Source organism: Brienomyrus brachyistius, chromosome 3 (assembly GCF_023856365.1).
Source record: "Brienomyrus brachyistius isolate T26 chromosome 3, BBRACH_0.4, whole genome shotgun sequence".
Taxonomy (NCBI): Eukaryota; Metazoa; Chordata; class Actinopteri; order Osteoglossiformes; family Mormyridae; genus Brienomyrus; species Brienomyrus brachyistius.
In genome coordinates, this window is record NC_064535.1 from 23,829,632 (window position 1) to 23,857,085 (window position 27,454).

General features: G+C 43.3%; 3 protein-coding genes and 1 long non-coding RNA gene across 4 annotated transcripts; 2 read left to right on the plus strand and 2 right to left on the minus strand.

The window, feature by feature from the left end:
- Nucleotides 1-53: 53 nt before the first annotated feature.
- On the minus strand, nucleotides 54-11,848 carry prdm4 (PR domain containing 4). The gene is made up of 12 exons (XM_049008834.1): nucleotides 11,802-11,848; nucleotides 10,899-10,944; nucleotides 10,685-10,800; nucleotides 10,391-10,579; nucleotides 9,440-10,210; nucleotides 7,656-7,805; nucleotides 6,484-6,602; nucleotides 6,186-6,271; nucleotides 5,948-6,075; nucleotides 2,722-3,093; nucleotides 2,120-2,288; nucleotides 54-1,947 (listed from the first exon to the last, which is right to left on the minus strand). Exons 3-12 carry the CDS (start codon nucleotides 10,797-10,799, stop codon nucleotides 1,596-1,598), a joined length of 2,451 nt encoding a protein of 816 aa, XP_048864791.1. The 5' UTR covers nucleotide 10,800; nucleotides 10,899-10,944; nucleotides 11,802-11,848; the 3' UTR covers nucleotides 54-1,595.
- Nucleotides 11,849-11,917: 69 nt separating this feature from the next.
- On the plus strand, nucleotides 11,918-14,737 carry LOC125738888 (achaete-scute homolog 4-like). The gene is made up of 2 exons (XM_049008385.1): nucleotides 11,918-12,929; nucleotides 13,213-14,737. Exon 2 carries the CDS (start codon nucleotides 13,217-13,219, stop codon nucleotides 13,760-13,762), a length of 546 nt encoding a protein of 181 aa, XP_048864342.1. The 5' UTR covers nucleotides 11,918-12,929; nucleotides 13,213-13,216; the 3' UTR covers nucleotides 13,763-14,737.
- Nucleotides 14,738-16,050: 1,313 nt separating this feature from the next.
- On the plus strand, nucleotides 16,051-26,808 carry LOC125738465 (uncharacterized). Its single transcript, XR_007396839.1, has 4 exons — nucleotides 16,051-16,191; nucleotides 20,565-20,671; nucleotides 20,903-21,060; nucleotides 26,480-26,808. It is a non-coding gene; the product is annotated as an uncharacterized LOC125738465 (long non-coding RNA).
- On the minus strand, nucleotides 16,230-26,470 carry sapcd1 (suppressor APC domain containing 1). The gene is made up of 4 exons (XM_049007407.1): nucleotides 26,005-26,470; nucleotides 22,290-22,436; nucleotides 21,881-22,042; nucleotides 16,230-21,037 (listed from the first exon to the last, which is right to left on the minus strand). The coding sequence occupies exons 1-4, from the start codon at nucleotides 26,080-26,082 to the stop codon at nucleotides 20,948-20,950; spliced, it is 477 nt and encodes a 158-aa protein (XP_048863364.1). The 5' UTR covers nucleotides 26,083-26,470; the 3' UTR covers nucleotides 16,230-20,947.
- Nucleotides 26,809-27,454: the final 646 nt, after the last annotated feature.

The following is a 27,454-nucleotide window of genomic DNA, read 5'->3' on the forward strand; positions in this document are numbered from 1 at the left end:
TCGTCATAATCTGAAACACCGACCGAGTGCCATAAATTTCTACCACACACGTACATGAAAAGAATCATAAATTTAAATAGGCAACAGGAAGTCTAGAGAGAGATGTTAGCCGTCAATGACATCAAAATCAAAGCAAAAAACATTTTAAAACATAGATTTGCACTCAGAGGCGTAGCCATACATAGTGCATAAGGTGCGTACGCATCCCCCGTCAAGAAAATGTACATTTGTTTGTGAAATTCAGAAATAGTTAAGACCTGTGTTAAAACGCATCCTGCAGTTTCTTATTGCTACGATTGAAAGCAAATACACGAAGGCAGTTCAATTTCAAATGCCGTGACAATGGTTTGTTTTGCATTAGTTAGATGATTAGAGCTGCCTGTAAAATACATGAGAACAGCTGGTTCCGTTACTTGTGTCCGCGATACAGTAATGACTGGTTATCACTGTCATCTGTCGCATGCAGTAGCTCACAAATTCCTTCCATGCTGTAGCAGAGTTACTGCAAACGACAATGACGCGCAATCAATCGCTGCCGTTTTGCGCACACGGGTGACAACTAATTGTTCCCAAGTACCGTAAGCAATTAAAAATCGCACAGCAAATAGACCATCAGTTTACTGTTTCCATTGTCAACATCATTCTGAAAGTTCCGTATTCTGCGGTTAAAAATAAAATCATTTTCGACACAATGAATTAGCTAAATTGTCTGCGGCTATGCACAATCATTTAAAATATATACAGTGTACTGTTAAAAACCTGTTCTTAAGAAACGTGAAATGGGCTGAGCCGCGCCGCAGTTGGGTGCACCGGGAGCCGGGAGGCGAAAGGCTGAATAATCGCCCTACGCACCACCCGTGGAAAATTCCCGGTTACGCCACTGGTACGCAGGTCATGATTTTGCCAAATACTTCAGGTGAGAAGCCACGACCACGTCGGTCTGAGAACAGCGTTCTTACTGTATCATGTGATAGTAAGCTTTTTAAAATAGCTTTAAAAACATAAGATTGGCAGCGTTAATACATTCTTATGCAGTGTAAGGTCCTTTCCACAAAACATTCTGTGTAATAAACATAACCGAGGAGGCAGTCAGACATGGTGTGATACAGTCATATTATGGCATGAGATCTGATAAATTACTCTTGGCAGGGCTGTTTTTTTTTTGGTTAACGGCTTTAACGTCTCAGTAAAAAAAAAATCCATACAACTGAAACATTGCGTGTCACTTATAAAAATAATAAAAAAAAAAGGTAAGGCAAAAGAAAGAAAAAAAAAAAAACACGATGAGTTGTGCGGCGAGTGCAGGCAGGTATTAGCCCCCCCACCACCACCACCACCACCACCTGCAACCGAAGATCTGCACACCGCACGAAGCGGCCGAGCAGCAGATGCCGTTACACCAGTGAGCCCGGCGCTCTGTTTCATTAAAAAGTGACAGATTGGGGAAACCACCGTTCAGTCTAGCGCCGGTAAATAAAGAAAACAGTGGCTAAAAACAGAAAATTAAGATTTTGGCAAAAAAAAAAAATTAAAAGGAAAGGGTAAAATAAATAAGTTTCAGGCAGGCCTAACGGTCCAGCAGTGTCCCGCGGAGCTCAGGGCAGTGGGGAGAGAGTTTTGTCTGAGGCATATTCACCCGGTTCCAGGGTACAGTCCTCCCTGCTGACCGGGTCGATCAGCCCGCCCACGTCCCCATCTTCCTCATCATCCTCTTCCTCTTCCTCCTCATCGTCATCCTCTTCTTCCTCCTCCTGCAGGGTCTTGCCAGCTGTCTTGGGGCCCTTGCAGATCTTGAGGTGCCGGGTCAGGTGGTACTTGGTGAGGAAGGCCTTGTTGCACTTCTCGCAGATGTAGTCGCGGCGACCTTCGTGGGAGTTCAGGTGCTTCTTCAAATGGTTGGACTTCCAGAAGAGCTTGTCACACTTGGGGCAGCGGATCTGTCTCTCTCTGCGGGGGGGATGGGATACATCACAGAAACACAGTTTGGACGAGAACCAATCGGAATCACCAGCAAGACTAATAACTACGACTGGCAGACGTCAACACTGATGTAAACATACCACGTTACAGATACACCCTCTAAGCATCACATCACGGCGAGTCCTCGGTGCAGCCTTACTGCGTATGGGTGAGCACATGCTGTTTGAGGTCCTGCCTCCTCATGAACATCCGGTCACAGTGGTCACATTTGAGGTTCTTGGCTCCCGTGTGAATGACCATGTGAGATGCCAGGTGGGCTTTCTGGGTGAATGACTTCTCACACATGTTGCACCGGTAATTCTTCTGCCCTGAGGGGTGGGGTCGGCAGCGGGCAGCTCAGATTATTTGCCGTCTATTACCAGACACGACAGGCTGATACAGTATCATCACCAGAACTTCCATTGTTAGTCGCAATGATCCTTGCAAGGACTTTGTCCGTGTGCTTAGAACAAGCCACAGCCAGAATATTGGCCACGATCCTGGGCTGCCAACCTTGAATTTGTGATTTTGCTAACAAGACTGATTTCACTGACACATTTCATACCAGCCTTCTATTTTTACCTTTAAAAAGCTTTAAAATGGATTTAAGGATAGGCTGAATTTAATACATTTCGTTTTTAAGGAGTTTACAAACAGTTTACAAAAAGTTTTAAAGTTTACAAACAGTTGGCAACCCTGCCGCTATCAGACCAGCACTTGCGTTACAGTCATCACTCAGTGGACCAAGGCTCTGCGCCCTACCTGTGTGGATCTTGAGGTGGGTGCGCAGGTTGCTGGGGTCGCTGAAGGCCTTGCTGCAGTACTCGCACTTGTGCGGCTTCATGCCCACGTGGCCCATGTAGTGAACGTTCAGCTTGGTGGAGGAGGTGAATGCCCGCGAGCATATGCTGCACTTGTACTTCCTCTCGCGTGCGTGGCCCGACCACGAGGACCCGGATCCGGTCAGCTTGCCCTCATGGTGGCCATGGTGCGCGGGGTGGTTCTGGCAGGGGCTGTGGGCGTGGCCATGCTCCTGATCGTGGGCGTGGTCCCCGAGGTGGGATTTGAGCTCTCCAAAGGAGCCGCAGTCCTTGTCACAGTGACAGAGTTGACCACCCGGAACTTCGGAAACGCCTGTCAGAAAAATCACGCAATGAGACACAGCAGATGTAGATGTGGAACAGATGTAGATTACCGAAACATCAGATAGTCCAAATCTGTAGACCATATCTTCACGATAAACAAGATGTACTGCTTCCCACGATGAATGAATCTTGTATCACATAAAAAAAAATAAATCCAGCTCATCATAAATTACTTTTGTTGTTGTTCAATGGTGCCCTCTACTGTTCAAAAAATATAAGCGTTTATAACTTCGAAAGAGGGCCCAAGCAGGAGGCAACTCTCTTGTCCCACAATAGCAGTGTGCTTTCCCACTAGACCCTCGGCAGTAGAGTGCTGCACGGGACAAATTTTCATTTCTGAATTTCTGAATGCGGAAGAAAGCAGGAAGTGACTGATAATGTCTGGGGGAGCAAGAGAACAAAAGTGACTGGCAGGATCCCACAAAAAGAATTTAAATAAATATTGCTCAAATATGCTTTTTGTTATTTAATCAAATGGTTATTTATGTTCGTAAGTGAATAGAAAGTTACGTTAAAATTTTTTACGAAAAAAAAGGCTCATTGAGTTTTGACACAGCCAACCTCCTATCCCAGAACTTCCAAAGGGACATTAGCTCGCTCCCATTTTGAATATTACTTGTCACTTGCCTCTTGGGCAGCCAGCTAATGATGGTAGAGGCAGGACGAAAATCTTTAACGCTTGAGGATGAAAGTGCTTGCTTGCATCAATGTGCATGCAACGTCTAGATGAGCGGATGTCTCTTATCAGCTCAAAACCAGATATCATCCATAAGATGGAAACGTTTCTCAGTCCGAAATTTCAGCAACGAAAGACGCTTTAGGAAAACGATGACATGGTGAAAGAGACGGCTGATAACTGGCGGCTTCACGGTACGGTTGGAGATGCCGACCATGTGCTCCTGCCTAAAAGGGCAGCTTTCCATCAGTTCCGGGAATGGGAGGGTTTAGGTACCATGGATAGCAGCCGTTGGATTCAGAGATCAAGGACCATCTAAACGTTAAGCTGGACACACCTGAAATACAAGGACCACATAATATTCTCCAGTGGTAGAATTACTAAGTTTGCAGCTTTAACCCAACTAGCACACATGTCCTCCGAGTCCCTGCCTCCACTGCATTTGCAGGAAAACGCCTCCAGCACTTGCCGACGTATCCTGAAGCAAAGGCACGGTGCTAATTTTAAATTAACACAGTTGTAAAGTCTAGCTTTTTCCAATTAAGGCTTTTATCCAAGGTTAAACCCTTCCTATCATTTAAAAATTTTGAGAGGGTTATACATGCCTTTGTTTCATCCCGCTTAGGCTACTGCAATGCCCTGTATGCGGGCATTAGTTGCTCCTCCTTATCCCGTCTTCAGCTAGTTCAGAATGCTGCAGCCCGCCTTCTAACCAGAACGCGAAGACGTTAGCGTATTACACCTCTGCTCGCAGCCCTTCATTGGCTCCCTGTCCATTATAGGATTCATTTCAAAATTCTTTTATTCGTTTTCAAATCTTCACATGGTCTGGCGCCTTCATATATATCGGGTCTATTGAAAGTTCATACACCATCCAGGACTCTTAGGTCAGTTGACCAACTCCGCCTAGTCATTCCTCCTTCTAGACTAACAAGCAGAGGTGATCGGGCCTTTGCAGTGATTGCACCTAAGCTCTGGTAGGCGCTGCCACTGCACATTCGCCTGGCCACTGCACATTCGCCTGGCCACTGCACATTCGCCTGGCCACTGCACATTAGGGATGTGCACGAGTACTCGATTACACAAACCCATCAGCGACGACAGAGCATGAAAATGACGATCGATTGGCTCTAAAAATGCATTTTTCAAAATTAAACTACTTTCATTCTTTCTGATTGGTTATGCTGGTATTTGGGCGGTAGTCTGATATTTGATTGGTTACGGCTGTGAGAGGTAGCGGTCTATAAACAAGACCGGAGAACAGAGCGAAAATGGCTTCTAAAGTGCGCAGCGATGTCTGGCAACACTTTGAAAAACTTGGCGAAAAAACAGTCAAGTGCAAGATGTGCAGCGCCACACTCGTCTACAACTCCACAACGAGTTTGATGCGTTATCATCTTGCACATAAACACAAAAAGGCAGATGATACCGATGCCACATGGAGGAGTGTAAAGCAGAGCTGTCACGATAACTCGATTACTAAGTATAACTTTAGACTGATTTATTTATAATTTTTTTTCATTGATAATTTTGAAATGGATCATCATTAAAATAAAGCTTACCAAGTTTCGTTTCCAGTGACCGAGTTAAAAATAATAATAAAAATAGCACAACCGTTTGAAGTATGAACCGAGCACTATCGCGGCCCCTGAGATGTGACGGCTGGATCACAAGTCGTGCGAGTCAGTGATCAGTGTGGCAGAATGGTGCGGTGGGTCATGGTGTCGCCGTGTGTGTGCAGTTTGCACGTTCGCCCTGCGTGGTGACTTATCTGCAGATCCTCCTGTTTCCTTCCACTGTCCAAAAACATGCAACTTAAATGAACTGGTGTGCTTTAGCTGTATGTGTCACTGAATGTGCATCCTGCAGTGGTTGGTTGATTCCCGCATCACACAAATTATATTACGTTATATATAAACGATTATTCAATGAATCGTCAGATTAATCGATATATAACTCAATTTTTTAAATATAAATGGCCAGGTGTTCCAATACCTTTGTCCATATAGTATATATCGGGTGCCTCTAGGACCTTTTGGGGCCCAATGGACACATATGACTATTGTGTTGAGGAAGGGATTCAAAATGGCGACCTTCTTATCACAGGCACAGACACCCAACCCACTGATCCAGACGCCAGTCCTTGAGTAAGGTCATCACTGCTCACCTAGATGTCTGCAATAGTCCCGGCTGTAGTAGTATACAAGTTCCTGGTCGGGCAGGACCTCCCGGGATGAGAAGAAATAAAGCTTCCCATTGTCAGGATAGGCCACCAGGTTCTGCTCCTCCTCGGAACTGGATGCAAGCAACACAGAGAATCAGAGGTAGCAGTGATAGCACAGAGCAGCCTTTTCAGGTCATCACCGTCCACGTTTCTACTCTATAGCACTGCTAGAGACACATACCTCGCCTTACGAACAAACATCATCCAGTTGCAAACATTCTCATCTGTAGTCAGAATGTAGAACTCCAGTACATTGTTGTGGAACATCTATGGCAGAGAACATATAGAAAATTCTTCATAACGATAGAACAATACATAAATTCTCTTTTTATTGTGACCTTGTAGAGGGTGTAATTAACTTTAACTTATTCCATTGCTGCCATCTAGTGGTGTAAATCCTAAAACAGCCTTGCAATCGAGAGAAAACGGGATGACCTCACCGATCCTATCACACTTAAAGGTCGCTCTGAGCTTCTCACCTTCCAAACTTGAGGATTGTTCTTGTCCGACCAGTCTGTCAGCTCCATGGTGCTACAGTGCTGACCAACTAAGGGCCCGAAGCAGGTTCGAATCGGTATGACCTCTCGCGCAAAAACACCTACATGTGAGTAGAGGGAACAAGATGACGAGCACTGGCAAAGGAAGCATGATGACTGAGAGCTGGCATGATGACTGAGAGCTGGCATGATGACTGAGAGCTGGCATGATGACTGAGAGCTGGCATGATGACTGAGAGCTGGCATGATGCCATCAGAGATGAGCAGGCAGTGAACAAGACAACTACGAATTAAAAACACACATACAGGCAGTTCTCCACTGGCGTAAGCAATCTATTCCACAGTCAAATTTTGTTGATTTAACTTCCAATATCATTCAAGACACCTGCCAAAAAAGCACATAAACCAAAATATACTCATAATACGTAAGAACACGTTAAATAAATGAAAAGATAAAATGTAAATTTACTCACAGGCCTATGTTGCTTTTTAAGATAGCACAAAATATTGTGAATATTTTTCGCGTAATTCCGCATTTATAGGCAGTCCTTGGGTTACGAATGAGATCCATTCCCTAAGTGTGTCTTTAAGTTGAACTTGCAGGACAGTCAGAACAGCTACAAAAAGTTCTTATTTAGCATCAGATAATCAAACATTTAGTATATAGTATATGCTTTACCTTTCTATGCATATAAAACTTTAGAAACACTTCTAAATACACAAATCAACATAAACACAACAACAATACAGTAATAACAGTAACTACAAACAGTACTGTACTGTACATGAAGCCGACAAACAGCTGAAGCTATGCGATGTTTTCACAAGTGTTACATAGTGTGTGCGTTCGTTATTACGAACTATTGTGTTTCACTCAAATTTTTTATATAATGTACTTCATGGAAGTCCGTTCCTAACTACAAGTTGCCAGTAAGTTAGACGTTCTTAACCCAGGAACTGCCTGCACTTCAGTTGGTTTTGCGCAAGTGGAAAGCTGCCTGTACAAACTGTAGGTGTTGTGAACATGTGAGCAATTAACTCACCCTTAACTGTGAAGTTCCGAGTTATTTCAGAAAAACAAATAGGACCCCCCCCCCCCCGAATTTCTCCCTGAAAAGTGGTCAGGAAGTGGATGCATTAGAGAGAGGTCATACCTAAGGGTTCATCAGCCACAGAGACTCTGAGGCACAGCGGACGGGGCAGGGAGAGGCGAGCGCGGCTTTCGATGGGAGTGTCTGGGACGAAGGTAACTGGGCCGTGTTCTGGACAGTCAGAGGGGTACGAGCGATCACATAGTGTGCACCCTGCAAGTATACAGATGACAGCACAGTCAGAGACAGGGTACCCAAACAGTCATCTAGACCCCATGGTACCCAGTACTATACGGTCATCTAGGCCTCATGGTACCCGTTCCTATACGGTCATCTAGACCCCATGGTACCCGTTCCTATACAGTCATCTAGACTCCATGGTACCTGGTCCTATACAGTCATCTAGACCCCATGGTACCCGTTCCTATACAGTCATCTAGACTCCATGGTACCTGGTCCTATACAGTCATCTAGACCCCATGGTACCCTGTACTATACAGTCATCAACACCCCATCAGTAAACAGTGGACAGCACAGTCATAGACAGGGTACCCGGTACTAACCAGTCATCAACACTACGGCTGCATGATATTACATCATAATTTAATCACGATTCTATGGCACATGCACAATAATCACCAGGGCTTTAGGTAATGGGTGAAACATTTGTACAGATGCCGGTTTTTCGGTACCATACAGATATTTACTTACGCCTACAATTTGGTAAGATAATTAGTAGCACATCTATGTAAAATTTTAATGAGACGTGTATCAAGACATTGAAAAGTTAGTAATCTATATAAATTTGGTGCATACTTACGTTTATTAAATTCAGTTTGCGGAGCACACCACATGCTACTTATTTGCTAAATTATGGACATGATAAGCACTGAAGTGGCGGTGAAGAAAGGGACAGCTCAAGAGCCACAGCACCTTTTACAGGAGGAGATATTGTGGATAAGCGAGGTAAAAACGTCTATTAAACATAAAGATACATCAAATTTATACGGATTACTAACTTTTGAGTGTTACAATATGGCTCATTAATATTCTCGACATACTGCTAATCTGCTTCCCAAATTGTGGGTGTAAGTAAACGTCCACATAATACCGAAATGCTGATGCCCAGACAAATGTTTCTCCCCTTATCTAAAAGTGATTATTGCACATGCGCCGTATACTTGTGATGGGACATTGTGCAGCTCTAATCAACACCCCGTCAGTAAACACAGGAGAAGCCTCTCGCTGCGACCTGTGGGAAGGTGGAGTTGGACACCTCGTTGCATGTGGTAGTTTTGCTGCTAGTCATACATTTCCATCAGTGAGCTAACGTCTATCCAACTAACTACCAAACTCCAACTCGGTAAAGGACTTCTTGCTGACGATATGGCCTCCATGAAGGTAAGGGTTTCCAACTCCATGGAGTCCTGTTATTAGCTAGGCAGCAACGCCTCTGTGGTACCATCCATATCTTGTTTTATCACAGTTGATAACCTTAAAAACTGCATGTCTATTACTTTTGCAGTTATGTTATTAGCATGATTGACAGACTCGTGAGGTGAGGTACGGCAGACCAGGTTGGACGTGGGTTCAGGTTAGATGTCCAATCGCACCTTCCCGCAGGTCTCGGTGAGACATACTCAAAATCCAGGAGGGCACAATCAGAGACACAGACCCGGTACTAAACAGTCATCCACAGCATTGGATTACAGCACAGACTTATTTATGGAACACATAGTTTTAGAGGACTTACACATCAAAAGGTCTTCTTCAGGTTCATCAACTAGATGCCTCAACATTAAAGTCTTGGTTCCATTACAGTTAAAGCACAACAAAGGAGGACTCACAGATGGTGAAGGCAGTGACCATGTTCTCCTTGTTGGAAGTGGAGTCTTCCAGCTGTAAGGAAGAGTTGACCAGTACCAGGCTGCTGTCAGTTCCCAGGGACACTTCAGCAGTGATGGGGGACACACTGACGGACTCCAGACCCATGCTGGTAGGCCCGTGAAGAGGAACGGGCTCCAGCTGAGGAGGGGGCGCCATTGAGGAGTGGGGGTGTGAGCCAGCCAGCACCACACTTACGACACCAGATCCCAGAGCACCAGCCGGATGCAGCTGCTCCCCCAGACCCCCCCCTGTACCCCCACCTGTCCCAGCTGTACCCACCCTGCCCCCTAAGTGGTCTTGGTCCATAACCACAGGCAGCTCCAACCCGGATCCATGCAGTGGCATCACCCCCCCAGATCCATCCACTGCCCCCAAAGCCGCATGGTTTCGTGTCCTGCCAGTCAGCTGCTGCGTCTCCGCCACCACCCCCTCCATCGAGGCCAACTCCTCCGCCATTCCGTCCGGGGACATGGGGCTGCTCACACGCGACTCCATACTCAGCCCAGCGTCTAGAGGCACCTCGTGGGCACCGGCCTGGTGGAGGCTCCCCTGACCCCCCACCTGCCGAGAGTCCAGGGCCACCAAGCTTTGCTCGAGGGGCGCCCCAGATGCTGTGTACGGGTCCAGGCCGGAAGGGTTGCTGCTGCTCACAGACAGCGTTCCATCCATATTAAGGCTGCTCGGGTGGATGTATTGTGGGGGAGGACGGTCAGCCAGGTAGGACAAAATACCTGCAAAAATACCGGAGACAGGTAAAATAGGTTATAGACAGTCACGTGTATCATTTTTAAAGGTGAATGCGTACTTGCGTACCAGTTATGTCCATCCCTGGTTAGAGGTGGATGTTAACTGCCTGAGAATCACAAGCAACAGATCTCACTAAAGCAGAATCAGGTATCCTTTAATATTACCTGGAAGAATGTGTCTGAAGTAGCTACTCTCCAGGTGGGGGTAGGGAGGAGGGGGTAAGGTGTAGTTCCTCTCTGGCAAGCCACACATCACCCCCCGATCTCCTATCGGACCCATGGGCAGCATCAGGGACAGGGCAGAAGGGAGAGACCCCAGAGAGGGGCCAAGGTTGGGGATGGCCACAGGCATGCCTGATAGAAAGAAAAAAAACATTAAAGAAAAACCTTATTGTTATTTATTAATGCATTTATTGTGATTATCAAGGTAGCCAAAGAGCGGGCTGCCGCATGCCTGACCTGGAGTGGCGATGGCGTTGTGGGGCGGTGAGGTGGGAAGGCCCAGGTGAGTCCCGCTGACGGAGGACACATTCAGCTGCTCCATTCCCACCGGACTCAGGTTGATGTCATTCATCCTGGGCGATTCAGAGCACAATCCCACATACGGATAAGCCACCCCTATCAGGGAGCAGTTCCAGCTTATTTAACAAGGCTCTGCGAAGGATGGCATTACCTGACGGAAGGCGTTTTTCATTCATGACAACAAAGCCGTTTTCAGGCTACAGGGAAGAGAAAAAGGCACCAATTTTTTGTCTCTTATAATACAGCTTTATTAAACAAAGTAATAGTAACTCTAATTACAAGCGTACTGAATTATCTACTAATAACCACCACTTAATACAATCACACTTACAAGTTAAAATATATATCACAGAAATCATATACCCAAGTAAGTAACTGGAATTTGGTATTTAGAGTCAGTTACACGATGTGCAAAATGTTATTTTAAAACACTGGAAACATACCCGATGCCTGCGGTGTAAAGCAACATATACAAAGAGCACATCAGTAAAATATAAGGAAACCGACGCCCCCCCCTCACCCGCACCCTCAGTATTTTCGCCGTGCGCCCGTCATATCACTAAAACTATTTTACATTTCACTGATTATCTGAGAGCAACTTCAAGCCAGCGAGGCTTAACAGCCAGCGAGCCTCCGAGCCAAGTTAACCGGCGAGGCGGGTCAGCTGGTGCCCGGGAGTGAGCGAGCCAGGCAGCTAGTAAAGGGATACGGACTCATATGCGGGAATAAACGTCGGTTTAGCGAGTAGCCGGAGTGCTGGCCGAACAGTGAAGCAGCGGGTAAAAGGATAAAAGATAATTAATAAGAATAAACGGCGTAGGCGGAGCAGAGCCACACAAAGAATGGAGCATTAAGGGTTAGCCTGACAGCTAGCAGGCTACAACATCGACAAGGAGTGGACTGCAAAACAAACGGCGTGCTTCCAAACAAAACGCCCTGAGATGCTCACAAAACATAATCACTCATACAGTGTTTTCGGAAGTAATTATAATACGCACAACAAGGACGATATCTTTACAACACATATGAATAGCTTTAGAAGAAAATGCGTTACCTCTTCGCTTCTTACTCATCTCAAATCCATCGTTGTGAATGTATAAATTTTTTGCCATACTGCGCACGCGCGAGGATAGGGTTATACGCATAGTTGCGAGGCAAATTAAAATAGAAAATGCTCCTATAATTTAACTACTACGTCTACTGAAAACACATAATGGACTTTCATGATGAAAAAAAAAATTGGTAAAATCACCGTATGTCTTTTTACATAAATTATTGTCCTGTAAATACATTTTTGGGGAAATGTATATTTCATAAATTTTACAATGTATACAGAGGATCCCTAAGGAACAAACGCGCAAAGCATATTTTCTCTCGCACTAAAGTGAAATGTGAGTCAGTTTTTGAATGCAGCGAGCATTTAAACATCACAATTATGTTCAGTTGCTTTAGCTAAGACTACCAAGTTCTTTAATTTAAGCAGAATCAGCATACGAATCCTTTTATTCGCAATGTACAAAAAGTATAAGGTACTTGTTTTGGTACAGGCGGTGGCATGAACATACAATTTGAAGATACTGTAAAAACAAAAATACACAAAAAATACATGGAATAAAAACAGAAATAGCAAAATTAAAGTGCGCTATTAATAAATAAATAAAAACATTCATTTGAGGTTATCTAAATTTCATATGATTTCTAAATACAGCACATTTGGGCTATTTTAGTAAAATGAATTTTATGTTATTATACACTGTTGCTATTTTCTGATGTATACTGGCATATTTTGTTATATATTATTCTGTTACATTTAAATATGACGAACTATGCATATCACGAAATATGATAATATAATGCCATGGGAGTATAGCAAGCTCAGGACTGTTTGCGCCATGTAAATTAGAGAGGATGGGAGAGGGTTAACCGACCAGAACCCGATCTTATCACACTTCTGGTAATCTGATTTATGAAAGTAATACTGGAAAAAAAACAAGGCAAATACTTCTTTTCTGATGCCCCCGCAGAGCAGTACAGTGTCACATGCACAGTAGCGGAGCTGACAAGAAGGCTGGGTTTGGCGAAGAGGTATTTCGGACTCTGCCCCTCCGCACATTTCTTAATTTCTTGGGGTCTAGCGTCTGAGACTCGTGATTATAATGTAAATCATCATCTAAGTGGAGAGGTAAGAATGACTTCATGATATTATAAAATGTAATTATTGTAAAGAGGATTACCAGAGGGGTAAAACATTAATATTTTTATATAATTCGTTTAATAAAAATAATTTAATTATTTGTTCACATCCATCAAAATTGATGGAAATTTCAAACCTGAGAAATTCGTTATGGATAAAACCGTCTTGTAGCAACGCGCTGCGATCCAAAACGATTATCTCTGTCCTCTGGATTGTCTGTGGGGGACGCGGTGCCGGGGCCAGACTGGTAACTGTTCAATTGCTGTTGCAGGAACATGACAACCGAACGTCAGCAAAGTTACTTCGAGCGGCTCCAGTATCCGCGCTCCATAGCTCTTGGCTTCACGAAGGACCAAGCCGGCGCATCCTTCCGGGATGCTTTTGGGGTGCCCTTCCACTTTGAGCCCGCTTACCTGGATCCCAGCTGCTGTCACGGCTACACCGGGCGCTTTTCCTACTTGCAGTTCCCCGGACATTTGGGCGTGTACGATTGTTCATTCGAACCAGCGTTCATCCGCAAGCGAAACGAAAGGGAGAGACAGCGAGTTCGGTGCGTCAACGAAGGTTACGCACGACTCCGGGAGCACCTCCCGCAGGAGTTTGAGGATAAGAGACTCAGCAAAGTGGAGACGCTTCGCGCGGCGATAAATTACATAAAACATTTGCAGAGAGTCTTGGAGCTGCACGTGTCTGACGCGAAGGATGGACTGCGGTCGCCGGGAAACGTGCGAAGTCCACCCAGGGTGCTGCACCAAGCAGAATGCAACAGCGACGGGGAGTCCAGAAACAGCCTGAGCGACTGTGGGGAAACAAACTGTTAAAGCAAATCGAATTAGTAAACATTTAAAATAAAAGCTGTTTGTGATAGCAATGGCGCAGCAGGCTATTTACAATAGCGAGGGGTAACGGCTATGATTTTTGTGCAGCATTGTACATGTGTCAGCATTTAGTGTCAGATAAGACATCCTGTTTATTTGTAATTCATAATGTAAGACGGCATTGATTCAGTGACATCTATAAATATGATGGTAACTCAGGGCGCATATTTCCTAATGTCGAACAGTGACAGTGTAAAATAATGAAAAATATGAGTTCGTCTAATCGAGTTTATTAAGTCTATGAGGTTTTGTACATTTCTTTACTATGTCGACTATACGGGAAATCCTAATCTCCGCTTTTGATTATCTTCGTACGATATTTCCAACCTGCTGTGATTTCAGTTCATACTGGATGTCAGGGGCACGATAAAAGTGCCGGGGGGGGGGGGGGGGGGGATTTGGACCATTAATAGATTGACCTGGGTTGGAGGCCCAATATGATACGCTTTCATTGGGCACCCCTAATCAGAGTATCAGATGCTGTATCACTTGATTGTATTGCAGATTGTTAGGTTGGACTAAACATCTAGATTTACATTGTCCTTTATGAGGCAATAATACAGACCTACGTATGTTACTGTTTTTCATAGCCATATAGATAGATAGATAGATAGATAGATAGATAGATAGATAGATAGATAGATAGATAGATAGATAGATAGATAGAAGGCTCAAAGAAGAAGTTCAAGTATACATGCATACTGTATATACAGGCTGTATAAATAGGCGGGAATACAAAAATGCTTGGGGGCATAGCTAATAAAAATAGATTGTCAGTTAATAAATTCTCGCTTTTATGTAGGCTATGCGATACATGTTTTCATTGAGGCGGTTACGCTGTTAAACAGCCACAAACACAAAAGTATCACTTTTGTTTTGCTCAGGTATTGAAAACAAATAAAAGCATCTAAACGTTGATATCCAGTTTCCAGCGTGTCATTTCCAAAGAATTTCACTCGCCGGTTAATTATGCAAACACTGCTTATCTGTGTGTGTTCATGATCAGGGGCGTAGGTAGATTGGGGGGGGGGGGGACGGGGACGGGACGACTATATCGGGGACAGAGGTGTGACGTCAAGTCGCTTTATAATGCGATTCTGAAAAACTTCGGGTTTTTTTTCGTAAACTATTGCTGTTACAATATATAAGGTGAATTTTATCTTTCCATTTTACTGTTATTCGTCTTCACTAATATGGCAGTTAAAGTGCGTTAAGTCCCGCGTTATGTACGATGAATTTCCGGGAAATATTAAAATTATTTGTGAGATTCTGCCACGAATAACAGGCGATTCATAGTGGAAAATGGTCTCACCTCACGGTCCAGTGTGATGCCCCTGTTACACTCTTGCACCCCGTCTCTCTCACAAATACATCCTAACTTTCCGGAAAGAAAGACAACACACATAAAATAACGACCTTAGAGACCCTTAGAAGTAAATATAGGACATTTAGTGAACCTCTTATTGGTAATAAATGGGATTTTCCGTAAGCACTATTTATGAACTAAATGATTCTGAATTTCTGGTAACTGAGTAACTACGGCATTGTCCAAATAGGCCTAAATGCCAGATCTGGCTTCTTACTTATTCTTATGCCCTAACAGCAAATACAATGTGATGAGAATTGCGACTGACACAAACACTATGCATCGCTTCTTTATCAGCGTGGCCATTGTGTTATGCTGTTAACTCACCAAGCTAGTTGCAGTTTGCACAATCAAGTAAGATAATATTCATGAAACTTAATCGACATGAGGCGATTAAATTCCACAATTTCACATAATCTTTTATTGATTAACTGTTGGTTATGATACGAGGTTAAGTTAAGTTTACGTACAAAGCCGTACCGCGCTTCTGCGCTCGCCGCTCCTGGTGTCTCTTTGCTGACGGGTCTGGAACCGAGCGTGATACCTGCCTAGCGGGAGTAGAGAATAAACCGTTTTAATGGAGGGTTAAAAAACTACAAAAGAACATTTTAATTATGTAAAGAGATATATTAATCCTAAATGTTTTTGTAAACCAGGCATTATACGTCATATTATCGAGGGGATGATCCCCTCTGCCCCCCCTACATCTACGCCTATATGTTTAAGATGTGATCTTTTTTAGTTCCGCATAAGAAAAACCACATACCACTATCAAATATGTTCCAAAGTGTTCTCGTCGATTTCTCGGTATTTCATTCTCTCAAGCGGCCAAAAGAAATAGCATTTCACCACTTATACGTTTGAGGTTGGCATTCTACAAGTTTGTAACACCTACTTATCAACAAATTCACGGCAGCTATGACAGAACGAAATAAGTTGCGTTAGCGCAATACCTTTGATATTACAGATCTACCGCCACACAGCCAGAGAACGCACGGCTACTAAGGTAAGTGAAAAGATGTAATAGACTATATAAGTGCGCAGTGAGGTTTTGAAAAACTTTATTTTGTGTTCTTCCATTGCTCTTCAGCACGTGTTGGTCACCATCAGATACATTTTCATGGTATCTTAATTCAAATCATGCATCAAATAATTTGTGGTTTTAATGTGATTTTCAATTAATGCCGACAATGTTTCTGCAGTAGTAGGGAACTACAAACGTTCTGGTAGAAGTTTTTGGTAATTCTACGCCGAAACAAAACGTTGAAATCAACTTTAATGTCAATTTCATTAAAATACAATCTCACAAATGTACTTTTCTGCAACAAAGTAATATATACATACATAAAATCAACTGAAATAAAACCATGAAATAAAACTCCAGATTTGTGCATAATTAATAAAAGACACATCTCGAGGGAACTGTATGGATTTTAATTTAAAGTTTGGTGGTGAAGCTTCAAGTACCAAAAATTCCCTTTTATCCAGTCGGTGTCTGAAAACACGGCTCTTCAAAGCTCACCTGGAGACTTCAAAACATGAACTCGATAGTCTTGAGGAATGTATTTCGCCAGGTATCCCTCAGCCCCCAGGAGGAAGTTTATGTATAAACTAAAAAGTGCAACCCCCGCCCAATTCATCTGTTTGCGCTCCATGTATAAGGGGACCTGCAGAGACACAACCCTAACTTGCTATTTCATCTATTAGGCGTAAAAAAAACTGAAAATAGGAAGGGGGGAGGAACGCCAGCAGAGTTGGCTTCCCATGAACCATGCAGGTAAGGGAGAATGTTTTTTCACTGGCAGGGAAGCATGAAATCTCATCAAGAGATCACTTGCCACTATACGTGAATTAGACCCAATAATTAACACTCTGGTACCCTGCGCTTGATGGTTCAGTGAATGGCTTTGGAGAACGAACAGGGGATACTTAGATAAAAGCATGTTCCGTAATGGCTGTTTTCACTCAGATGCTAATCGGACGCGAATAGTGAATTCCTCAGCGCCATCTCTCTCGCCAAAATCTTTTTTGGTTTTATTTTGCTGTGTGTCAGCTTGTGGGCATCGTTTGATACTGATCGTTTTTCATTTTTTTAAAATCTTTGTTCCACCTTAGCAACGTTAAAGCTTCTTGTAATACAAAAGGTTGTATAAATTCACGAAAGGAAGTTATGAATGTTTGTAAGCCACCTGTGCGAGCTGCAATGTCTCTGTACATTTCAAGCTTCTGTAAAACTTCCAGGACATTACGGCCAAACGTGAATGCTTGTCTTGATTCTTGCCTCACTTTGGACACTGATATTTTTATTAAACCAGGAATTATAGTTGTAAAATCGGTTCTATTGACATGCATATAGATTCATAAACATGCAGACATACCGCAGCAAAATTTTCAGTTTCACTCATTTCTCAATGTATGGGTATGTGCCTGTGTAAAATATTCATCTTTTGCAAACTCCAGCCTGACTCTTCCCTGCTTCTAATTGATGAAGGGCTTCTTCCTTGTTTTATGAGTATAAAGTCCTGCTTCTGGGAGCCTGATATGAACCGTCCTAGCAGTGCACTTCACAGCTGCACCCATTCCTTTTGAACGTGACTTGAGGTCATTCTCCCATTTCTGAGTCACTGTTGGATAAGTTGACGGTCATCTCTAGCATTAGAAAGTTGCCTCTGCCCTCTGCCTGGCTGGATTTTGGTTATTGCCAGTGTCTCCTGCTTCACCTCGTTCTTGTGTACTGCCGTCTTAGAAACTTTGAGCCTGGAAGCAGCCTGCCTCGCAGTGTAGCCTTTTGCCAGCAGAACCAGGATTAAACTAGGATTAAAAACAGCACATTTTAAAGAAAAATAGAGTCGTCTCAATTTTTTTCCAGAGCTGTATATAAAAATAAACAAAAATGGAGCCTTGAACATCAAAGTAAGACCAAACAATCCTTCATTGGCTTGCCTTCAATCTCATCATAAAGCATTAATGTAAAATTCAAGTAGTTTCCCTTGGTCTTAATTATGATTTAAGGCTGATCCAAATATGGCTGGTCAACCTGAAGATATGACTATGAAGAAGAGCTGGATCAGGGAGCAGATAAGATGAAACATGAAATCGTGTTTCGGGACAGACAAAAGGATTCTGTTTCACATTGTTCATATCTCAACAAAAAGCAACATATATGAGCGTCAAGCTCCATGATTTTGCTTGTACAGACTTCTAGCCACTTGAGTTACCTGTGACACTCACAGTCATTCACCACACAAACACACTCCCACTCCCCCTCACCCTGGGATTATGGGCAATCGTGGGAAATAAACACTGTCATAACCGGTCCTTTCACTCTACACAAAAAGCAAAAGGAAACAAACAAACACACACAACAATTTCATTGTGTTTGAACAAGATGCCTGCATGACCTGGGTAAATATGTACTCGGGAGCAGAATGCCACCATGTTATAAGCTCAGAAAACAGTAACAATATTGATGATTGCAACAGCATCTGATTACGAAATCCAGCAGCAAACACATCCACTCTGCAATTCCAACAGTGTGAACAGAGCGGGTTCTATACAGGGAGCCCAGTCGAGCCAGAGACCACAGAAAAGTGCGTTGGGGTGCATTCGTGGGGCCTTGAACCTACGCGGTTCTCGGAAGCACATGTTGTGGTGCAATCAGAGCACGTGGTGCACCGGGCAAGCGTGCATCAGAGCCAAGCCTGCATCTCAGATCGGGAGCGAAGATATTCCTTATCGAGAGAGGCAACGTCAGTGTGGGACCACCGGGGGAGCAAGCGAGTGAGCGGCTACATGTCGTGACACAAACCTGTGGCAGAGCCAAGGGGAAACTCTGACAGCCAGGCTCCCGCCTGCTGTTTCGAATTCAAGTTTTGCTTTTTAGAACTTTCTGGATGTTTTTTCTCCCCGAAACATTCTCGCTCCATGGTTGGTTGAAGCCGCAGATGCGGAACAGGCAGATACAGAGGGCCTACTGTAGAAACATATTTTTCTCAACATGTAACTATCAGACTGCACTGGCTGAAATTCAAGATGTAAATAAGCACTCGACTCCTGTAAAACTGAATGCAGACTTACACAAAACAGGCCTTTGTACATAAACATAAATAAACATACATAAAGTTTACAGAAGTCGAATAGGCAACATACACCTGTAAGGTTTTTGTTGGTTTTTTCATTTGGTTTTGTTCTTTAGTATGCTTTACTTATATATTTTTGGTTTATGAGTTTTTTGCTATTAAGGGTCTTGAATGCTATGGGATGGAAAATCCTATTTATGTAAAATTTGACTTATGGAAGTTACTTACATAAGTCAAGAACTGCCTGCACTTAATCACATATCCAGAATAGTTTTATAATATAAGTAACAATACAATCTCCACTCATATTTTGTAACTCTGTTTACAACTTATTTGTTTGCATATAAAACTCAAGCTGAGTTATAATACATTTTATCCGATTCACACAGTATCAGAAGTTTGCATTCTCTGATGTTTGAATCTTCTGGAAGGATCATATCAAAGTTTTTGAATTGGATTAATGTTTCTACCAAAATGATGCTGTAAAATGCAATACCTGCAAAAAGGGTTCAGCAGGCATTTTATCTTCGAAATAAATCTTTAGGCTCAAATGAGTTCTAAATCAAGCAAAGATCCCTTCCCATTAAGTCCTTATCAGTTTTACACTAGACCAGCCCGTCCACAACACCCACTCAGACCTCCAAGGCTAGGTGTTCCTTACTTCAGGGCCAACTTTGCCAGCTATGTTACCAACACACATGTAAATATTACCCAAAATAAAAGTCCTACAACTGTGAAACCTTTTCAGGGGCCCTAGGCAAATTTTATTTGGGAGGCCCCCCAACCAAGAAAACCGATGATTGTTTCACTTTCTCCTCAGTGCTGGTAATTCGGTAATTCTGCCCATAGCACGAGCTGGTTCCGCCACCAGTCCCAACAGGTGGGCGCGATGATAGGCTGCATCGGGAATCACACACTAGATTGTGCACCAAAATAGTACACAAGACATAATAGTGTGTCCGAAACAAAAGTGCGCATTCGGTCAAAATCGGAAATGTGAACACTGTACACTATTCAATCCCACAATCCTAGACACGACATCCGAGGTTCGTTCGGTACTTGTTATGCAGAACATGTCAATAAAGGTCAAAGTCCGGCAGTTCGCAGGTGACATAGTGTGACCGGAAAGTGTAAGAAGTTTTGTAATCGCACACTAATGAATCGCACTGTGTGACCGGTGCTGTAGTGTGTACTTGTAGTGTGCAGCATGTGATTTCGGTTACAGCCATGGTCAGAGCTATAAGGATGAATCTTCCTTTGGTTAAAATGCTTCTTACATATTTAAATCCATTCTATGCAGATCTTGGAGCGTCCACTTCTGCTTAGGACAAATCTGAAGGGCTGCTGCCCCCTTGTGCCTGGGATGTGGAATTGATTTTCTTCATGTCATTTCTACAGTGCAGACAAGTTAAGCGTATTTACAGAGTAACAAATGCAACAATTCCACATTCTGTTATTTCTAAAATTTATTGAGAACTTTTTCTATAACTAATAATGTATATTGTATTATTATTATATAAATAATTACGTATCTACAATGGAATATAAACATATACAAGTAAAAATGGGGACACCTCAGTGAAATGCCTGTCCCACGTCTGTAAAGTTTCTGTAACTTTTAATGTCATTTTTCCGTAGTGCGACTGTTCGTGTCGGAACACAACGGCTGGAGCATTCCTCGACTCACGCACGATGCAGTTCCCGGAGCTTCTGAAGGAGCCCGTCCCTCTCCCGCTCCAGCGTGGAGATTTTCTGGCTCTTCCGACTCACTTCCTGCAGGGAGCACAGCATGCTGGGTAAATAAAACTATCCATAGCACAGGAGCTGTCCCATTTAAAGATAAGCATGAAGAGCTGGACTAAAACATCAGGGTGCTGAAGAGTCCATCCATCCATCCATTTTGCAAACCGCTTATCCTACTGGGTCGCGGGGGGTCCGGAGCCTATCCCGGAAGCTATGGGCACGAGGCAGGGAACAACCCTGGATAGGGGGCCAGCCCATCGCAGGGCACACTCACGCACCATTCACTCACACATGCACGCCTACGGGCAATTTAGGAAGTCCAATTAGCCTCAGCATGTTTTTGGACTGTGGGGGGAAACCGGCGTACCCGGAGGAAACCCCACGACGACATGGGGAGAACATGCAAACTCCACACACATGTGACCCAGGCGGAGACTCGAACCCGGGTCCCAGAGGTGTGAGGCAACAGTGCTAACCACTGCACCACCATGCCACCCCCGTGCTGAAGAGTCCTCCTCACCATTTCATAAAGGGTGACACCCCCCAGCAACGGGAGAACACACAGTAATGCATGAACTTAATCTGCCCTATGAAACTACAACCCTTCTTTTATAATAACTTATCATGGAAGCACAAAACACAAAGCACAGTAATTAAGTATATAATAATGAAAACAGAACTGCCTAATTCATGTTCTAGGGTTGTAAGGGGCACCATCATATTGCTTACTGGGAGGAGTAAAGTGGTCCCATAATGTTGCATAATTCTTCTAACCCAAATTTGCATAGTGAGGGCATGCAAGAGGACATGATAAAATGCTTGATAAGGCCTTTTTAGCGCCCCCCCACCCTTGTGAAACAGTTCTACTCATACCTGTATCAGAACAGTGTTCTGCCACTGAAGGCTGGAATCAGAGTTCTCTCTTTCTAGGCATGGCAGGATTCTTGCTGCATTGGGATCAAACATCAGATTTCCCAAACTGCCATTCACTCTCTGGATACGAGACCTAATCAGGCAGTCTCTAGATGGAGTTTCCTAGAGGGGGAAATGGAAGCAAGAATGAGAGAGTTTCATTGTAGAATAAAGGGTTACATGGCATTCAAGGACACAGAGGTTGTGAGTTTAAATTCCGGGTTATGGGTAGAATTCTTAATATCTTTGAACAAAATCATTGGCTGTTCTAAGTATCATCATCATCGTCATAAAAATACACGGTTGTGGGATCAGCAATGCATTTGTGAACCTTCACTTTAGTTTGGAAAACAGTGAGCTCAGGACGCACCAGATATTCAGCCCAGGGCTCAGGTCCATTGTGTCGCTCTCGATTCTCCTCCAGCCGTTGATGATACCACATTCGGGCCTGCTCCAGAATCTCCAGCCCAGCCCAAAGGCAGTCCTTCTCACGTTCCAGCTCCTTCAGTCTCTTCAACTAAGGCCAACAGAACAGTGTCGTTTACCCCTAAGCCTGTTCTACTGGGAGTCTAGCTAAATGCTTGTTTTGCACTCAGCCTAACTTCCTTAGCTAAATCAAAACCCAGTTCTCAATCTAGAGCAGGACTGGAAAGCCAGTAATTTCACAATACTCTTCCAAAGGACCAGAGTTAGGACCTATCCATCATGTGTGTATCTCCATCAGTAATACTAATGGCACACAGAAAATAAATGTTTCAGAGAATGAGGACAATCTTGTTCATAAACATGTGTAGGGATACCATAAACTGAGAGAAGCAGCTGAAAATTTCAAGGGAGATGGTGGTGGGGAGGTAGTTGGTAGATTTACATTGACATGAGTCAAAGGGGTGCTATGTTTTCTATTTTCAGGGAGGGTGGCATCCACATGTATCTCATGACAACTAAAATTCTATTTGAAAGTCTCTGAAAAGTTTAGGTTGTCCAGTTATTATTCAAAATGAATAATTTAGCCTGCCCTGCAATGGGCTGGTGCCCCATCCCGGGTTGTTCCCTGCCTTGCACCTGTAGCCTCTGGGATAGGACCCTCCGGACCCTCCATGACCGTGAATAGGATAAGCAATTACAGAAAATGAATGAATGAATGAATAATGTAGTAATGTAGTGTTTCACCAAAACACTATAGCTTCCACTACAAATCAGTTAAGCGCCATCTAGTGGTCCTACATCACACCTGCATCTTCCGTGAATAAGCAAGTTGTACCCCAAAGCAGCCAGGCACTGCATTCTGCAGGAGGACGCCACAAGACCACATCCTCCAGTGCCAGCTAGGACAGGGCGCTCATGCACTGCAAAGCCAGCTGCAAAACGATTGCTGAAGCATCCATAGCCAGTGCTTTATATTTTGAATTAGGGACTCAAGTCATTCTTGTTTTATTTCTACAGCGTTTCAATTATGCTGTATACACATACTGATAAATATTCCTTCAAGATTACACACACAGATATCTGATTTTACGATATAAGTCTATGTGCTGGTCTGTACATCGATTGTGACTTTTTACTATAGATAAAATACGCCCATTTTCCTCTGTTTACTGATAGCATTTGACATATAATTCACTAATGAATTTTTGCCATATAATTAACTATTGATTTTATGAAATCATCTGTTTAGCTATAATATTTATGTCTATGCTAGTTAATGCTTATTTTCATTATGGCTGTTTGCATGGATTACTATCGCTAATTAGAACAACACTGATAGGTATTGTTAACTATCATGATTGTTAATTGTGAATATAAATGGAGATTAGTTTGTATCTTGTTGACACGGACATATTTGCCTCACTGACAACAGTCCATGCAAGTCCATTTAAAACGTTAAACTGTTCACTGACGGGTGTGTAAAGATGGGTTTCTGTTTGTGGTGCTAGGGGTTTTTCGTTATCTTAGGGCTATTTTGTGAAGTAGTTTCTGAGAAAATGAGTTTTTTTTTCCCACATTCCTGAACTAATAGATTTTTGGAGATAGTTTTTTTTCTATTGACATCAACGATATACTATAAATAATCAGAAAAGTCTTCATGGAACTCTGTAAACTCAGATATTGCACCCCAGGTCACCCTCTGTTTGGCTTTTCAATTCCTGCTGTCCTTTCTTTGTGTCCTACTGTACTTACATTCAGCCCTCAAAGAATCCACCAATAGCATTCCAGCTAACTGAAATGAACATTCCCAAGCCGCCAGGCCAGAGCTGTGAATAATCACTATTACCCTAACGGCCGGGACGGGTGTGTCCCAACACCTAATATGTGCATAGTCATGTGAAAAAGAAAGTACACCCTCTGTCAATGGGAAAAGGTTTTACGTATCAGGACATAATAATCATCTGGTCTTAGGTAATTATAACCTCAGATGATCGACGATACATGACATTACTCCGTGTCATTGTTTACTTAACAAAAACTAAGCCAAAATGCAGAAGCGGTGTGTGAAAAAATTAAGTATATATGCTGCTAATCAAATGCACTTGATTAATTGATCCACAAGTATGACCCCCTCTATAAAAGCAGAAGCTTTGGTGGTTTGCTATTCTGGAGCATTCAGGTGTGTGTTAACACGATGCCAAGGGGGAACGATGTCAGCAATGATCTAAGAGAAGCAATTGCTGCTGCCCATCAATCTACGAAGGGGTACAGGGCCATTTCCAAACAATTTGAAGTCCATGTCCATCATTCTACAGTGAGAAAGATTATTCACAAGTGGAAAACATTTAAGACAGCTGCCGATCTTCCCAGGAGTGGACGTCCCAGCAAATTCACCCCAAGATCAGACCACACAATGCTCAGAGAAATTGCCAAAAACACCCAACAGCTACATCTCAGATTCTATAGGCCTCAGTTAGCATGATAAATGTTAAAGTTCATGGCAGTACAATAAGAAAAAGACTGAACAAGCATGGCGTGTTTGGAAGGGTTGCCAGGAGAAAGCCACTTTTCTCTAAAAAGAACATGTGAGTACAGTTTAGGTTTGCAAAGATGCATCTGAACAAACCACAAGACTTCTGGTACAATGTCCTGTGGGCAGACGAGACCGAAGTGGAAATATTTGGCCATGATGCACTGTGCCACATTGGGAGAAAAGCAACATACCAACTGGTGGTTTGGGCTTGTTTTGCAGCCTTAGGACTTGGGCACTTTGCAGTTATTGAGCAATTAATGAACTCCTCTGTATACCAAAGTATTGTAAAGTCAAATGTGAGGCCATCTGTCCAACGCTAACTTTGGCGAAATTGGGTCTTGCAACAGGACAATGATCCCAAACACACCAGCAAATCTACAAGAGAACGGCTGAAAAAGAAAAGAATCAAAGTGTTGCAGTGGCCCAGTCAAAGTCCAGGCATCAACCCGATTGAAATGCTGTGGCATGAATGAATGTCTGGAAACTTTGATGAACCGACGTAACGTTGTAAAGAAGAGTGGGGCAAAATTCCTCCACAATGATGTGAGAGGCTGATAAATTCATACCGAAAATGATAACTTCAAGTTACTGCTGCTATTGAATCATGCAGTATACTTAGTTTTTCACACATGGCTTCTCCACTCTGGCTTCATTTTTGTTAAATAAATTAAGACGCAGTGGAATCAGTTGTATGTTGTTTTACATGTCAGGTTAGATTTAAATAACTTCAGAACCTGGTAAGGATCAGATTTTTTTTTAATGTCCTGATACGTAAAACCATAGAACTGAAAGTGTGTACTTACTTTTTCACATGACTGTACATAGGGGACACGTAGGAAATAGTACCATAAAAATAAGCCCAAGAGTTACAAAGGAGCCTAAACATCAGTGTTATTAATCATCGGTCCCTCAAACAGATCTGAACAACTAAAAATATCCATAATGACTCACACAGAGTTCACAGTCTCGTACTCTTCAGGTGGGATAAAAATACACAGAATGCGAGAAATGCACGACAAACAGACCACCAGCAAACATACGAGATAAGGCTGCTACACCACACCTTTCACACATAGACGAGCACCACGCCCCCCATCGGATGCCCCCTCCCCCCACCGTGTCTCACCCAGAGGAAAAAGTGCAGGGAGTCCAGATGCTGAAGGCCGCTCTGCTGGGCCACGGTGTAGGAGCCTGGGAAGGCCATGTGGGAACCTGACGCTAAGCAGGCACCAGAGCCTCTGAGCCGACCAGGAAGGATGACAGGAGGGAGAGAGAGAGGGAGAGAAAGAGAGAGACACTGACACTGAGACACACAGGAAGGACACAGCTAGAAGGCAGGCCAATGAGACATGCCATGTGTCACTGCAGTGGGCGGTTTCCTGACAGCGTGCGACTGACTGCAAGGAACAGGGTGAAGAGAGTCGACTTTAAAACAAGGCTGACCAAAGCGTGTGCGCGCGTGTGCTGCAGAGGAGCAGAAGCAGCCTCAGAGAAGGAATGTTTCCCCAGACAGCTACAGAGAGCCTCCCTATCGATAATAGTGCTTCGAAGCCGAACTGAGATGCCGCGTGATGTAAAAAGCTTGCATTTTCGTTTTACAGCCCTCGCCTGTTCAAACACGTCGTGGAATGTGACTGTACCAGAACTGGAAGGAAACAGAACAGTGAGTAAGAGTGACTGCCAAACTTAACGAATACATTATGGTGTCCCTGTTTAATACTCGCCCACCAAGAAAACAACCAACATGCCCCCCCCAACATAGGATTTCACCTGATGATCTATGAAAGAACCCAGTAACAAACTGTTCCTAGGAGTCACTACTAGGACTCCATGCTTCATTCGCGATGGCGTACAGGGTACAGTCATGATATCAGTCTGACATTTTCCTTGTATCACAACAACTCTATTTGTGACAACAGAAAAAAAAGACTCAAAGACATACATTTCCCATACCATCACAAGGGCGAATTCAATATACATTTAGAATACAATATACTTTAATTAAGTTCCATATTTAATTTTAGGATTGACTGATGCACAAAGGAATGCTTTTGAATCGTGGAACCAGATCTCCAGTTTGATAGTAAGTCTCAAAAGATACTGGGCCAAGAGAACAAACTGTGGCCCGCTTCACCTGCCTTCATCTTTAGCGTTGTAGCATCAAAACTCTGAAATACACTGCCATAGAATCTGTGAGATGTACAATCTATTTCGACTTTTAAGCCCTATATCTACTTCAGGAATGTTGTAATACATCTCCCGCTTTGTAAGACGGCCTTTGTTTGCCTTGCTGCTGATCTGTGGTCTTTGTGTTGGATTGTATGCACTGTAATGCATCCTTGAAAGTGTGAAAGGTGCTACATAAATAAAACATCATTATTATTATTATATAGGAACCAACGCTATCCAACAAAGGGGCACTTCCGGCAGTGTTATAAATGGACTAAATATTGGATGCAATACCATCATATACCTACAGTTCGGTTGTTCACTGAAGCTGCTGGTATGAATTAAAACCTTGTGTACAATAAAAATATATAGTAAATAGATTACGTTTGATACTGAAGGAAGTTCAT